Here is a 12,010-nt window from a genome sequence, read left to right as displayed (position 1 = left end):
CCTTGTCCATCCCTGCTTTCCTCCATCCTGCAATGCAGCCTGTCTCAGCCTCCATCACCTCCAGAGAAACTGACTTAATCCCCGTTGGTTAAGGGTTTTAAACAAAAAGAGACGAGAGATTTAGACGAGACTGAAGAGAGAAATGGTTAATGATGGCAGTGGTGAGGCACTGGCACAGGTTGCCCAGAGAGATGGTAGATCCCTCACCCCAGAAACATTCAAGGTCAGGCTGGATGGGACTCAGAGTGACCTGATCTAGTTGAAGATGCTCCTGCTCATTGCAGGAGGTTTGGACTAGATGGTCTTTAGGGTCCCTTCCAACACAAACTTATTTTGATTCTCTGATCTGGTGACCTCTGCCAGAGCCCACACAAGCCCAGGGTTATTATCTGCCTGTCTCTCCATATGAAGCACTTACAAGATATATCACTAAACACTTTACTTTCACCACCACCATCATGCTTGATGGAAAAGCAGAAGTTTCCTGCTGGATGCACATTCCCACTGTCAGAGCCTTAAACACAGGGACTGTCCCCACTCAAGGCCCCAGGTGAGAATACAGCTGATGGGCACCAGCCAGGTAAAAAATCCTCGCACCTTCCCACAGTTCTCAACACGCAGCTGCCACGGGAGGTGGCAGAGAGTCTGGGACGGGAAACCCTCAGTGCCCCTGCAGAGGAAATGCTGAGAAACCCTGAGCTTGCAGAACCCACCTGCCACCACAGACTTGCAGGCTCCGCCGGTGCCTGTCACAGCCCCGCTAGCCGGGGCTCAGCTGCCAAGCGCATTTTTCTTTCAAAAAGGAAAAAAAAGGAGGACTTTTTGGTGAGTAACCCAGTCGTTTCTGTGTTTCCGATGGGCAGCGTTAATCACTTCCTATTGGCCGATAGGAATAACTTTTCCTTTCGAAATGGCACATTCATGTTCTGCGGCTTTTCTGTTTACACACATTTTGCTACCTTATGTCAACACTTGCTAATGAATAAATATATCATTCGGCTAACTGAAAATGAGATCCTGGCAGAGGCAGATTGGATGTTTAAGTCCTGCTAATAGATTTTATCCTAACATCTTTACAGGAAACCAAAACCAAGTTTAACCCTTCTCTCCTGCAACTCCAATCCCCTTTGCATCCCATGCCAGGACCATCAATGAATGCAGAGAAAAGCCATAAAGGCAAAAAAATAGGAGCTTTTGGGGGAGCACTGCAGGGATGCAGCCAAAATTATGTGTAACCCACAAAACTTCATGACCCAGCAGACCCTCAGAGTTTGTTACAGAACAACCCTTCTGCATCCCAGAACATGCTCTGGATGCTGAACCTGCTCCCTATGTCCCTCTTTCATTCATGAGCCCCTATCTCCTGTATTTTTCACAACAAGGCAAGATAATTCATGCTTTGCAACCCAATTGTTTGTTAAACAGCTTTGTTTATTTCCCAAAGGCAAAAAAAAGACTCATTAGTGTTCCCAAGGAGTTTGCAGAGGGGGATAAGGACAGTTCAGCCTCTGAGGAGGCAGCTGGCAGGATGAGACCCCACCACCGAACTAGAGCAGCCTCAAGGATGGGGTTTCTTTTAGCCCTGAGACCCTGCAGAGAGGTAACTTCTCAGACACCGTTCTGTTGGCCAGAAAAACCCCAACCAAACAACCTTCAGGAATATCTGAGCATTCCCCCTTGCCGCCCTGCAGCGGTGCCAGGACCGCGGGACGCGACCGCAGGGACCACGGTGCTGCAGCCCACTCACTGCAGAGCCGCGAATCCTCGGGAAGCCAGGAGCTGCTCCTGCCGAGCTCCCCGCGCTTCCGACTCTCCTCCCCGGCTCTCCTCCTCCTGCCAGCCTCATTTATCTCACACCCGGCGAGCTCGCTGCCAACCAAGAGTTTATGCAGACAACCGCAAGAGAGCCGGTGCCAGCCTCAAATGGGCTTCTCCCCTGGCACCCTGACATTCAATTACAAGCAACAGGCATGCACAGTGGTGCTAAGAAACTCAAGTTTTTAAAAGGTTAAAAAAATAACTTTTCAGACTCTTTCCCATTTTTTTTCCCCTGTCCTGATGAGGTAGGATTAGGCTCCTATAAAACTTAAAAATATTTCTAACCAACCAGTCCATCTGTCAAGGTTCACTGGGATTCTCAGGCATCAGGGAGATGCTGTGCTGGATCCCAACCTAAATCCCTAAAAATTCACCCAGGGCTGCAGAAGCACTGCCATTTCCAACTGGAGCCTATGGTTTTCCTGGCTGACTCAAGCAGCACAGGCCTGAACTGCACTGCAATCCCTTCTGAAGTTTACTGCCAGAGTTTTAAAACCCTACTTTGTGCACCGAGTGGCTTAGATAAATTATATGTTAATTCTTACAGGGGTAGCAGGAGGCACAGAAGCACACAAGCAACCCAAAAGCATAACGCATTACAAAGGCAGGAGACTGTTTCCCCGATAAAGCGGCTGTTATGCCATTTTTTTATCTCTTACACTTGCATTGAAAAAAGCCCACTTACCAGTTGGTTTGAGAAAATCCATTGGATATCTGGAGTAGGGTGGAGGGGGAGACTCTGGAATTAGAGAAGTACAGAGAAAATAAAGGCAGAGCCATGAGAAAGAAAAAAAAAGAAAAAAAGAAAAAAGATAGGAACTTATGATAACAGTGGCATTCTTTTAGCAAAACTGTTTGTCTTAGCTCTGGGGGTTGGAGGCAGGGCAGCGAGGCGGTGATTGCCTTGATATTTAGCTGTCAGATAAACAAAAGGGGCCGTCTGGCGCCAGTCTCCCTGCTATCTGCCGCTCGGGCTGTCTGATCGGGGCCTCCTTGGCTCGGCGGAGCCGCGGCAGCGCCGGGGCCGCCCGGCCCTTAATCCCCCGGCACCGCTCGGGGACGGCGGGGAGGCAGCGCCGGGGGAGGGCAGGGGGTCCCGAGGTGGGGGCGTCGCCCCCTCCCCTAAATGCAAAAGGCAGTACATAAACCACGGCAAGGGAAAGTTTTTGTGCGTGTTCTGGGTTGTTTGTAGCGGGCCGGTTTTGGTTTGGTTTGGTTTATTTTTTTCCTCCAGAAGGGAAAAAAAAAGTTTTGTAGGCCGGGAGGTGAGCGGGGCTGCATCCACGTATGCCTGTATCCCCTCCATACATGCATCCCCTCCAAGCCCTGCACGGCTCCAGCCCCGGGATCCTCCCTTGCACTTTGCCATCCCCTCCATCCCCTGCACCCCATCCCCTCCATCCCCTGCACCCCATCCCCTCCATTCCCCGCACCCCTGTATCCCGTCCCTCCCCTGCACACCTCCAGCCCCCGCGCCGCTGCATCCCCTCCACCTCTCGCATGCCCTCCAGCCCCTGCACCCCTGAATCCCCTGCAGCCCCGTGTGCCTGCCATTCCCCTGTATTCCCACATCCCTCCAAGCCCTGCACACCTCTGACCCCTCCATCCCCCGCATCCCCCGCATGCCGTGCCATGCCCGCCGCCGTACCTAGCTCGCAGAGCCGGCTGAGGTGGTGCGGGTTGCAGCAGACGAGCTCGGAGTGAGCCTTGCCGTAGGATTCACAGCAACATAGCCGCTTCACTTCGGAGCAGTGGCGGAGGTCGGGCCAGCGGAACACCTTGCACAGCAGCACGGGCAGCGGGTACCAGTGCTGTCCCAGCCGCGAGTCGGCCTTGGCGGGCAGCAGCAGGCAGGGGGTCCGCGCCCCGCCGCGGGACTCCACGGCGTGCAGCAGCCCCTCCAGCTGCCGCTCCTTCAGCCGCTTCAGCACGGCGTGGGTCAGCGCCTTCAGTTCCGCCTCCGCGCCCGCCGCCGCCCGCCCGCCGCGGCCCGCCTTGCCCGGGCAGCACCCGTGCCCCCCGCCCAAGTGCGCCCGGGGCTCGGCCACCGCCGCCGCCGCGCCGGGCTCGCCCGCCGCCGCCTCCTCCTCCTCCTCGCCGCCGGGCGCGCGGCTCCGCCAGAGCCGCCGGACGAGCACCGAGCGTTTGGTCCTGAACATGCGGGACGAGAGGAGGGGCCCCCGGCTACAAAACGGGCATGTCGTCCGCCGAGCATGAAGGGGCCGGCAGGCGGGATGCGGCGGCGGCGGGGGGCAGCGGCGGGGGGCAGCGGAGCCGAGGCGGGCTGTGGCATGCGCCAGTCTCCGCGCTGGGGCCGCGGGTCCCGCCGCCTCCCGCGGGGGGATGCGCCGGCCGCGCCTCCGCCCGCTGCGAGAAAATTTACAGAAAAATCGGATCGAGAAGAAAAAAATCAAAACTAAGAACAACAAGAAGAAGAAGAAAAATAAAAGGGGGATAAAATAAAGGTGGGGGGAAGGGAAGGGAGAGAGCGTCGCCGCTTGCTCCGGCGTTGCCCAAAAAAGCAAAGAAAAACGAAAAAATCCCCGTCTAGAGCCCGCGGCGCCCGTGGCGGGGGCAGGCGGGCGGGGGCTGCCGGCGCCGCGCCGCCGTGCGCGGGTGCGGAGCGCGGCCCGAGCCGCGGGGGAGCCTCGGCCGCCCCGGGGCCGCGGCGCCCATCAACCCGCCACGCCGGGGAGCGGGCGCGGCGGCGGCGGGGATGCGGCGCAGGGCAGAGCCAGCCGGCAAAAAACAAAAAAGAGCGAGCCAAAAAGGCGTCTATAAAAAAAGGGTAAAAAAAAAAAAAATTTAAAAAAAATTAAAACCCCAAAACACCAACCCTAAGGTTTGGACGTCGGTTTAAGCATCTGTCACAAAAGAGGCGAACGAGCGCATCCAGAGTGTTGTATCCCTTTTAAAAAGCCCAGGTCGTCCTGATGTGGGGGTTTCGGGGTGGGCTTTTATTTTTTTTCCCCCTCCTTCTTTCCAAAGGTTTAATCCACACGGAGTCTTGATCCGGCTGCTACGAAGAGAAAGAAAGGAAATAAAAAAAAAATAAAAAAAAAAATAAAAAAGGAGAAAAGTGGGGCTATGTCCCTTCCTTCCTGCCTTCCCCAGCAGCCGCGCCGGGCCGAGCCGGGCCCGCCGCTCCCGGCGGAGCTTACATGGGTGCGGGGGTGCCCGCCGGCCGCCGACCCTCTCCCTGCTGCCGGCGCCTCTGCCGCGGTGCCTTTTTTTTGCTCTTCACTCCTCCTTCCTGCCTTCCTTCCCCTCCTTCTCCTCCTCCTACTTCTCCTCCTCCTTTCGTGGGCTTTTCTATTTTTTTTTTTACCTCCCCCTTTTTCCCCCCCCTCCCTCGCCCGCCCCTCCGCTCTCCGCAGTCAGCCGCCCGCCCTCCCCGCACCTCCGCCTTCCTTCCCGCGGCTGCGTGCGGGGGGAGCGGCGGCGGCGGCGGCGCGGGGCGCGGCGGGAGCGGAGCCGGCGCGGTGCCTGCGCCCTCCCCCGGCCCCCCCGCACCGGCGGCGGCGGCGGCTTCGCAGTGCGCAGCGGCCCGGCCCGGCCCGGCCCCGGCCCCGTCACGTGGGCGTCTAGACACCGTGTCGCTCCGGGGGAAAAAAAAAAAAAATAAATATATCTATATATTATATTTATCTCCAACCGCCTTGCGCAAGAGGCGGCTCGGGTTGCGGGGAGGTTGTGGGTCCCTGTGTCCCCTCCCCAGCTCCCCCCGCTGTCCCTGTGTCGTCCCCCCCCAGCGCCATCCCGATGCCTCCCTTCGTACCTGCTCCTGGGTGGGGGTGCGGGGAGAATGGGGTGTCCCCCCCCGCACCCCGCGGGGCACAGGGTGGGGAGCTCCCGGGGCTGGGGTGTGCCGGTGCTCGCTGTAAATATCGGAATGTTAGAGCAAAGCAGCGTAAAAAATTAAAAAATCGACACGGCTCTGGGTACGGAACGAGGGCACATCACAAAATGCAGCGACAATAATAATGATGATGATGATGATAATAATAGTAATAATAATAATAGTAATAATAGTAATAATTCGTGCTTTTACAGCACCTGTCACCAGAAGGACAGGAAAATACACCACGGAGGCTCGGTACGCTCCGCTTCCAAACACGAAGCAGAAATGACGGGCATGTCGCGCTCCGGCACTCGCGTTACGGGCACTGCTGGCGGTAACAACCCCTGGCACCCTGGGCGCTCCGCAGATTCCCCCGTTCCAACCCCGGAGCGGCGGAGGGTGAGGAAAACCGAGCCGCCAAGAGGCTGCGCTCTCGCCCAGCCTTGGTGCGCTCTGCGGCCGCGCTGGGAAGTCCGGCCAGACTTCCTAGCGCCAGGCTTGGCAGGGCAGCGGAGCTCCCCAGGGGTCCCCGTCCTGCACGCACTCCCACGGAGGAGCGGCTCCCTTTTCGCAGAATAGCTGCGGGCGGATGAGGTGCTCTAAGGTCACTCTCCGAGGCAGTTGCCGTGTCGGAAGTAGGAGCCGGGGCTCTTAAATCATGGCTGCTATGAGCAAGCCCGGCTCAAATCCAAAGCCAAAGTCAGGTCTGGAATGAATGCACCCCACTAAACGTGGCACCAGGTAGAGCACACGTCAAACTAACATACCGTGCAGGCAGGGCATCCCCGGGGTGTGTGTCCTGGATCCCTGAATTTGGGGCAGGCAGGAGGGCAGGGATAATTTAAATGCCCAGTTCTGCCTATATTCACATGAGCAGGTCAGGGATGCAACAAACAGGCCCGGCATTTGCAGAATCTGGATCTAAATTAGGCAGAAAGTGGCTAGATTTGGGGCAGGCTTATTAAATGTTAACCAGACTATACCTAGCCAGGTACAAAAATCTGCTCAAAATCCAGATAGATAGCTGGAAAAACACTGGGAAGGGGATGAATGCTGTTTGCTGGCATCAGAAAGAATAGTTTAGGAAGCCTCGTTACAAAGCTGGAGTCTGAGGAAGGCAATTGACTCCTTGCTTCACCTCCAAATAATTAAAGGTAGGAGGGGAGCCCAGGGCACAGCGCTGCGGTCTTCAGGTGATAGCAGGGGCCAAATCAGAACAGCATCAACATTTAGTTCTGCACATGCAAAAAAGTCCCATTGCTTTTAAAATGATGCCTTCTGCACCCTGAAAAATGGAATTTGGGTAATATTTTTAGTTCAATGTCTTGTCCTACAGCCTGTGGAGTAACCTCACATACACTGAGACTGATTTCCTCACTTCCTCAGAGAACCTCAATCTCTTTTCCCTGTGATGTGTATAGCAAATCAAGATGGGGGAAAAAAATGTTCCTTTTCATTCCAATATTTGCTGGTGAAAGACATGTTGGACGTGCTCGTTAATCCACACGTTATACTTTTTAATTTTTCAAAACTTGCCAGGCTGTTACAAATGAGATTAAAATCTCCTTTTTTAATTTTCCCCCTTGTAGCTCTCTTCCTTCAGCCCTGACAGCTAGGATTACTTTATTGTCATGAGGGAAGTGACAAAAAGCACAGTGTGCCATGTGCTGGGAGGAGATGGAGGACAGGAAGGGGGTCCAGGAGCTAATATGAATTTTTGGCCCTGCCATAGGTTCTCCAGGTGACCCTGGGCACCTGCCTTTCCCTGTGAGTAGGGACCTGGGCTTTGGCACCTCTGATTTCCCACGGGTACAGCTGGGCCATCAGCACTTGCCCGCTTTTGTGATCTCTGCAGGTGAAAATTGTCCCAGAAGTGCTAAATATTAAATAACTGATAAAGAACTGCTTTCCAATTAACCCTGCAAACTTGTTTAAGCAGACCATATGTATGTGCCCATATGGAAAATACAGAAATAAACATAATGGAGCTGATAAGTATTGGAACGGGACCTGGGCTGAGGGGATGCTTGGAAATCAGGGTGATACCCACAGCCTGCCCTGCTCTGGATGCATTGCTCAAATGTCACCCTGGGCCAGAAACCTGTCCTGAAATGCAGGAAGGGCACTGCTAATCCCTGAGGAGAAATAAAATACGTTCGAGTCACAGAATTCAGGAATTGTTTAGACTGGAAGGGACCTTAAAGCTCATTTTGTTCCACCTCGTCTGTCAGGGCTGGGACACCTTCACCAGACCAGGTTGCTCCCGCCCTGTCCAACCTGGCCTTGGACACTTCCAGGGATCCAGGGGCAGCCACAGCTTCCCTGGGAAACCTGGGCCAGGTCCTCCCCACCCTCACAGACAAGAATTTTTTCCTTCTATGTAGCCTGAATCTCCCCTAATTTAGTTTAAAACCATCGCCCCTTGTCCCGTCACTCCAGGCCCTAGTAAAAAATCCCTCCCCGCGTTTCTCCTGAGCCCCTTCGGAGTGTTGAGAGGGCTCGTGCGATGTGTTGTTGCATTTGTATAGCGTGTTTGCAGAGCGCTTTGCATCCCTCCTGCCAAACACTTCAGGTCCTGGATGCGAAACCCCGGCGAGCCCACCCTGCCCAGCCCCGGCGCTCCGTTCTCACGGGGGTTTCTGGGGACCTCTCCTGAACCCAGCTGGCTTTGAAGAGCCAAAGCCGGGTTAATTTGCATTGCAATTCAGCCTTTGACAGACAGTTGGAGCCAAGGCACTGTTAACCTAATTGTTTTGCTAACAGCACCGGGGTGTGAGACTCACCAAAGGCACTTCCAACAAAGGGGATAAAACCAGACTTGGGGAAAGAAAAAAACCCTTTTCCTGACATCATTACCGGGTACAAACAAACAGAGCTGATCCCTCTTCATACACTTTCCAGGCGAGGGTCAATAACAAACACACTTTGCTCTTTTGGGGGTATGTCTCTCCTTTTCACAGCAGTGAAAAGCCAGTCAGGGGAGGTAGCAGAGAACAAGCCAGGCTGAAGGCAGGGGCAGAGGCAGCGCAGGCTGGCTCCTGGCACTCTCCCATCCTTTTGTGCACATTAGGAATAGCTAAGCTTGTGGCCCTGCTTCTATTTTTATGCATTATTTTGAGAGCAGAGCTCTCAAGCAATGTTCAAAGTCTGGGTTGTGAAGCCGTTTGGCTGCAGCCAGTCTCCTTCCACTCCAGCAGCTCATGTCAAGAGAGCAGACTGAAGCTGTGAGCCCCAAGGTCTGCAAGGAAAAGCATTCTTCAAGCACCCTCTCTGTGTGGCGAGTGGCACGGGGAGACAGGGATCCCGTGCCCGCTGCTGTCACACAGCCCTGCGAGCTAAAATCACCATTTCAGTGCTGGTGCTCCTGCCTGCTGGCAGCCATTCCAGGGCTGGAAAAGGATTTAGTAAAAGTGGGTACAAGAGGAAATTCACTGCACCCACCCCTGGCTCCAACAGCAGAGGAACATGGGCCTGGTGGAGTGAATCCAAGGGAGGCCACGGAGATGCTGCCAGGGCTGGAGCCCCTCTGCTCTGGAGCCAGTCTGGCACAGCTGGGGCTGCTCAGCTGCACCAGAGAAGCTCCAGGGACACCTGAGAGCCCCTGCCAGGGCCTGCAGGGGCTCCAGGAGAGCTGCACAGCCCCTGGGGACAAGGCAGGCAGGGACAGCACCCAGGCAATGGCTCCCAGGGCCAGAGGGCAGGGACAGATTTTGGCACATTGGGGATGAGGAATTGCTGGCTGGGAGGGTGGGCAGGCCCTGGCCCAGGGTGCCCAGAGCAGCTGTGGCTGCCCCTGGATCCCTGGCAGTGCCCAAGGCCAGGCTGGATGGGGCTTTGGAGCGTGCTGGTCTAATGGAAGGTGTCCCTGCCTATGAAAGAAAGGGTTTGAATGAGGTGAATTTTAAGCTCCCTTCCAGCCTACACCATTCTGTGAGAAAAAAGCCTGGTGAGATGAGATGTTTCCTTGCCTGTACCAAGCCATGGGGAAAAAATCATTCCCCTCTTGAGCCCTGGAGGTCGGGCCATCCAAATCAAATGTCCACCCTTGCTGTCCCTGGGGGGCTCATTCCAGCATGGGAATATTTGGATTCATCAGGGCACTCACACATGCCCAACTCTGACTCTGTGCTTTTCTGGCTGAAATTTTGTTAGCTTTAGGAGTTGACCACACAGCTGTGGTAGTGTTTATGTTTGGTAGCTAGAAAGGGGTTAAACACAGGGCAGCCTCCCTTATGCCAACATAAAGGAAATTATATATATAAGTGCATATTAAAACTCTATGTTTCCCCAATTTTAGCAGGAGAATTTGCTGTTGGCAATGTAAGATGCTGGTGTAACTACACCCATCAAAGGGGGGTGTGGGTGGTGGAGGGATCAGGACTCAGAGGAAGGAAGAGTGAAGGTGCTGCTGCCAGAGGGAAAGTGCTGCTGGCAAAAGGATCTGGTGGCAAATGACCATGACAGGCCAGGGTGGGCCACGGGAGCAGTGCCTGCCCTCTCTGGTGGTCACTCTCTGACACACTCAGCTGCCACCTCTGTCCCTCAAACAACCATGGCAGCAGAGCTGTGTCACCAGTGGGGCCAGCCCAGCTCCTGCTGAATGTCACCAGTGGGATTTGTGACCAGGAGGTGAGGGGGATTGAGGTCAGACAGTCTGGGAGGGGATGATGCTGGAGCTGGGCAGGAGAGCACGGTGTCATTGGGGAGCACAGGCCAGGCAGAGGGGACACAGGAGGGAAGATGTGAAGTGAAGGAATGGAGACAGATGCAAAATTTGATTTTACAGATAAAGGAAAGCTTGACAATCCCTTTAGCTGGGACAGGCTATGCTGTGAAAAAGGTTTGCTTCTTCCTCCAGCAATTCAGCTCAGAAATCTCATTGCCTTTGGCATTTGCCTGCTCCTAGCTCCTTAGGATATAGCAGGGTCTGACTCAATGTTAGTATAAAATATGTGGTGTTAATGCACCACCTTAGTTGCAACTCTTCATTTGTATTGTACCTGTACTTCTGTGTTTCAGATGTCCAAATTAGGAATATAAGTTTTCGGATTTGTTTTGGTGTGTAAGCTCTCAGAAAGTGAATTTTTTCTTTCTGTAACTTTGAAGATAAGCACATGCAGACAGTACAGCTGGTACTCCTCTTTCAGTATTTCAGTTTCAGAAGTGTAAATCAAAATCCTCTTTATTTCAAGTTAGTGCATTTGCACGAGCTGCAGTGTTTTGTTTGCAGTTACCTGTAGTTACCTATGGGGTAACAACAGAGTGTATGGAAAGAGCTGGGGCTGGCATGAGAAAAACTGGGGAATTTGTTACCCCACGATTTCTCCTCCTGACACCTCAGAGGAGACCAAGCTTTTCTGGTTTCAGCCACATTTGCCTGCAGACCCACCCGTGGCAGGGAGATTGGAACCAGAGGATCTTCAAGATCCCTTCCAACCCAAACTACTCTGTGTTTCCACGATTCCAGGACCTCAGGGTGCTTCCCAAGTGAGGACCCACTGCCTCCTGGACTCTGCTATACACAAACATTGCAACACCAATGCCCAGGAGCGCTGGGGAAGGGTGGGGTGTCCATCGCTTAAAAGCAGCATTTTAGCCCTAATGATATCAAGCCAATCCCTGAATTCTGGCTTTAGGAGGATTTATCAGTTCCTGAGAGATGGGCTACTCAGATGCAGCCACAAGAGAGGGATGTGAGAGGTGTCACTGCTCTGCAGATCCATTTACCAGCGGGAGGAGCCGACAACACCTTCACTAAAATCAAACAAAACCACCCCAAACCCTATTTGGCAGAAGGAAATAGTTGTAAAAGGGGTGGGAGAGTAGCAAGCAAAGCAAGAGGAAAAACTCCAGCTTCTGTATTTCCTATTGCTGGCAGGTAGGGGTGTAATTTTGGAGTTCCTTCCTTTTTAATGGGATAGGTCGTAACCTCACCATCATTTATGTGTCTCTCTGTATTTATTGCAGTGGCCTGGCCAGATGCACTGTGGAGCTGATTTCTCTCCCTCGAACATTACTCATGTCCTCACAGATGGCAATACAACAGCCTATGCTTTTCACAGACTTTAACAAGCAAAATTCCCAGTGACACTAGTGGGAATTTTGTCCCGTCAGAGACAGGGACTGGCCTGTTGTAAAAAGGAAATTCTCATGTTTATGGTGAGTTGTTCAGCATCAGTGTTCCTCTTTCTCACCTACAGCTTGACATAAAAAAATAATCCAACTATCAGACATCTGCAATCAAGGACTTTATGAAACCCTGACCTTTTACATGTGGAGCATCACGGTTACACTGCACAGCAGTCTGCTCTAAGGAACACAGTCTGGATTTCTCGTCCTCAAATCCAACAC

The 12,010-nt window shown here is 53.7% G+C and overlaps 1 protein-coding gene across 4 annotated transcripts in view; it reads right to left on the bottom strand.

Annotated features, from left to right (window-relative positions):
- The window catches only part of SMAD7 (SMAD family member 7), a 28,735-nt gene extending 23,027 nt beyond the window's left edge, over positions 1 to 5,708 (bottom strand). For 2 of the 4 annotated variants that reach the window (XM_074532638.1, XM_074532641.1), the window contains exons 1-3: positions 4,980 to 5,140; positions 3,467 to 4,837; positions 2,504 to 2,557 (exon numbers count right to left, since the gene is read on the bottom strand). In XM_074532638.1, the coding sequence (XP_074388739.1) occupies positions 2,504 to 2,557; positions 3,467 to 3,977 (565 nt within the window). In that variant the 5' untranslated portion in view covers positions 3,978 to 4,837; positions 4,980 to 5,140. Of the gene's footprint in view, positions 1 to 2,503; positions 2,558 to 3,466; positions 4,838 to 4,979; positions 5,141 to 5,218; positions 5,359 to 5,596 lie in introns of those variants that run through there. The other 2 variants (XM_074532640.1, XM_074532639.1) reach the window with 2 other exon arrangements.
- Positions 5,709 to 12,010: the final 6,302 nt, after the last annotated feature.

The sequence above is a fragment of the Zonotrichia albicollis genome, chromosome Z, assembly GCF_047830755.1.
Source record: "Zonotrichia albicollis isolate bZonAlb1 chromosome Z, bZonAlb1.hap1, whole genome shotgun sequence".
NCBI lineage: Eukaryota > Metazoa > Chordata > Aves > Passeriformes > Passerellidae > Zonotrichia > Zonotrichia albicollis.
The sequence above is the reverse complement of the archived record's forward strand: the minus strand, read 5'-3'. Positions and strand labels throughout refer to the sequence as shown.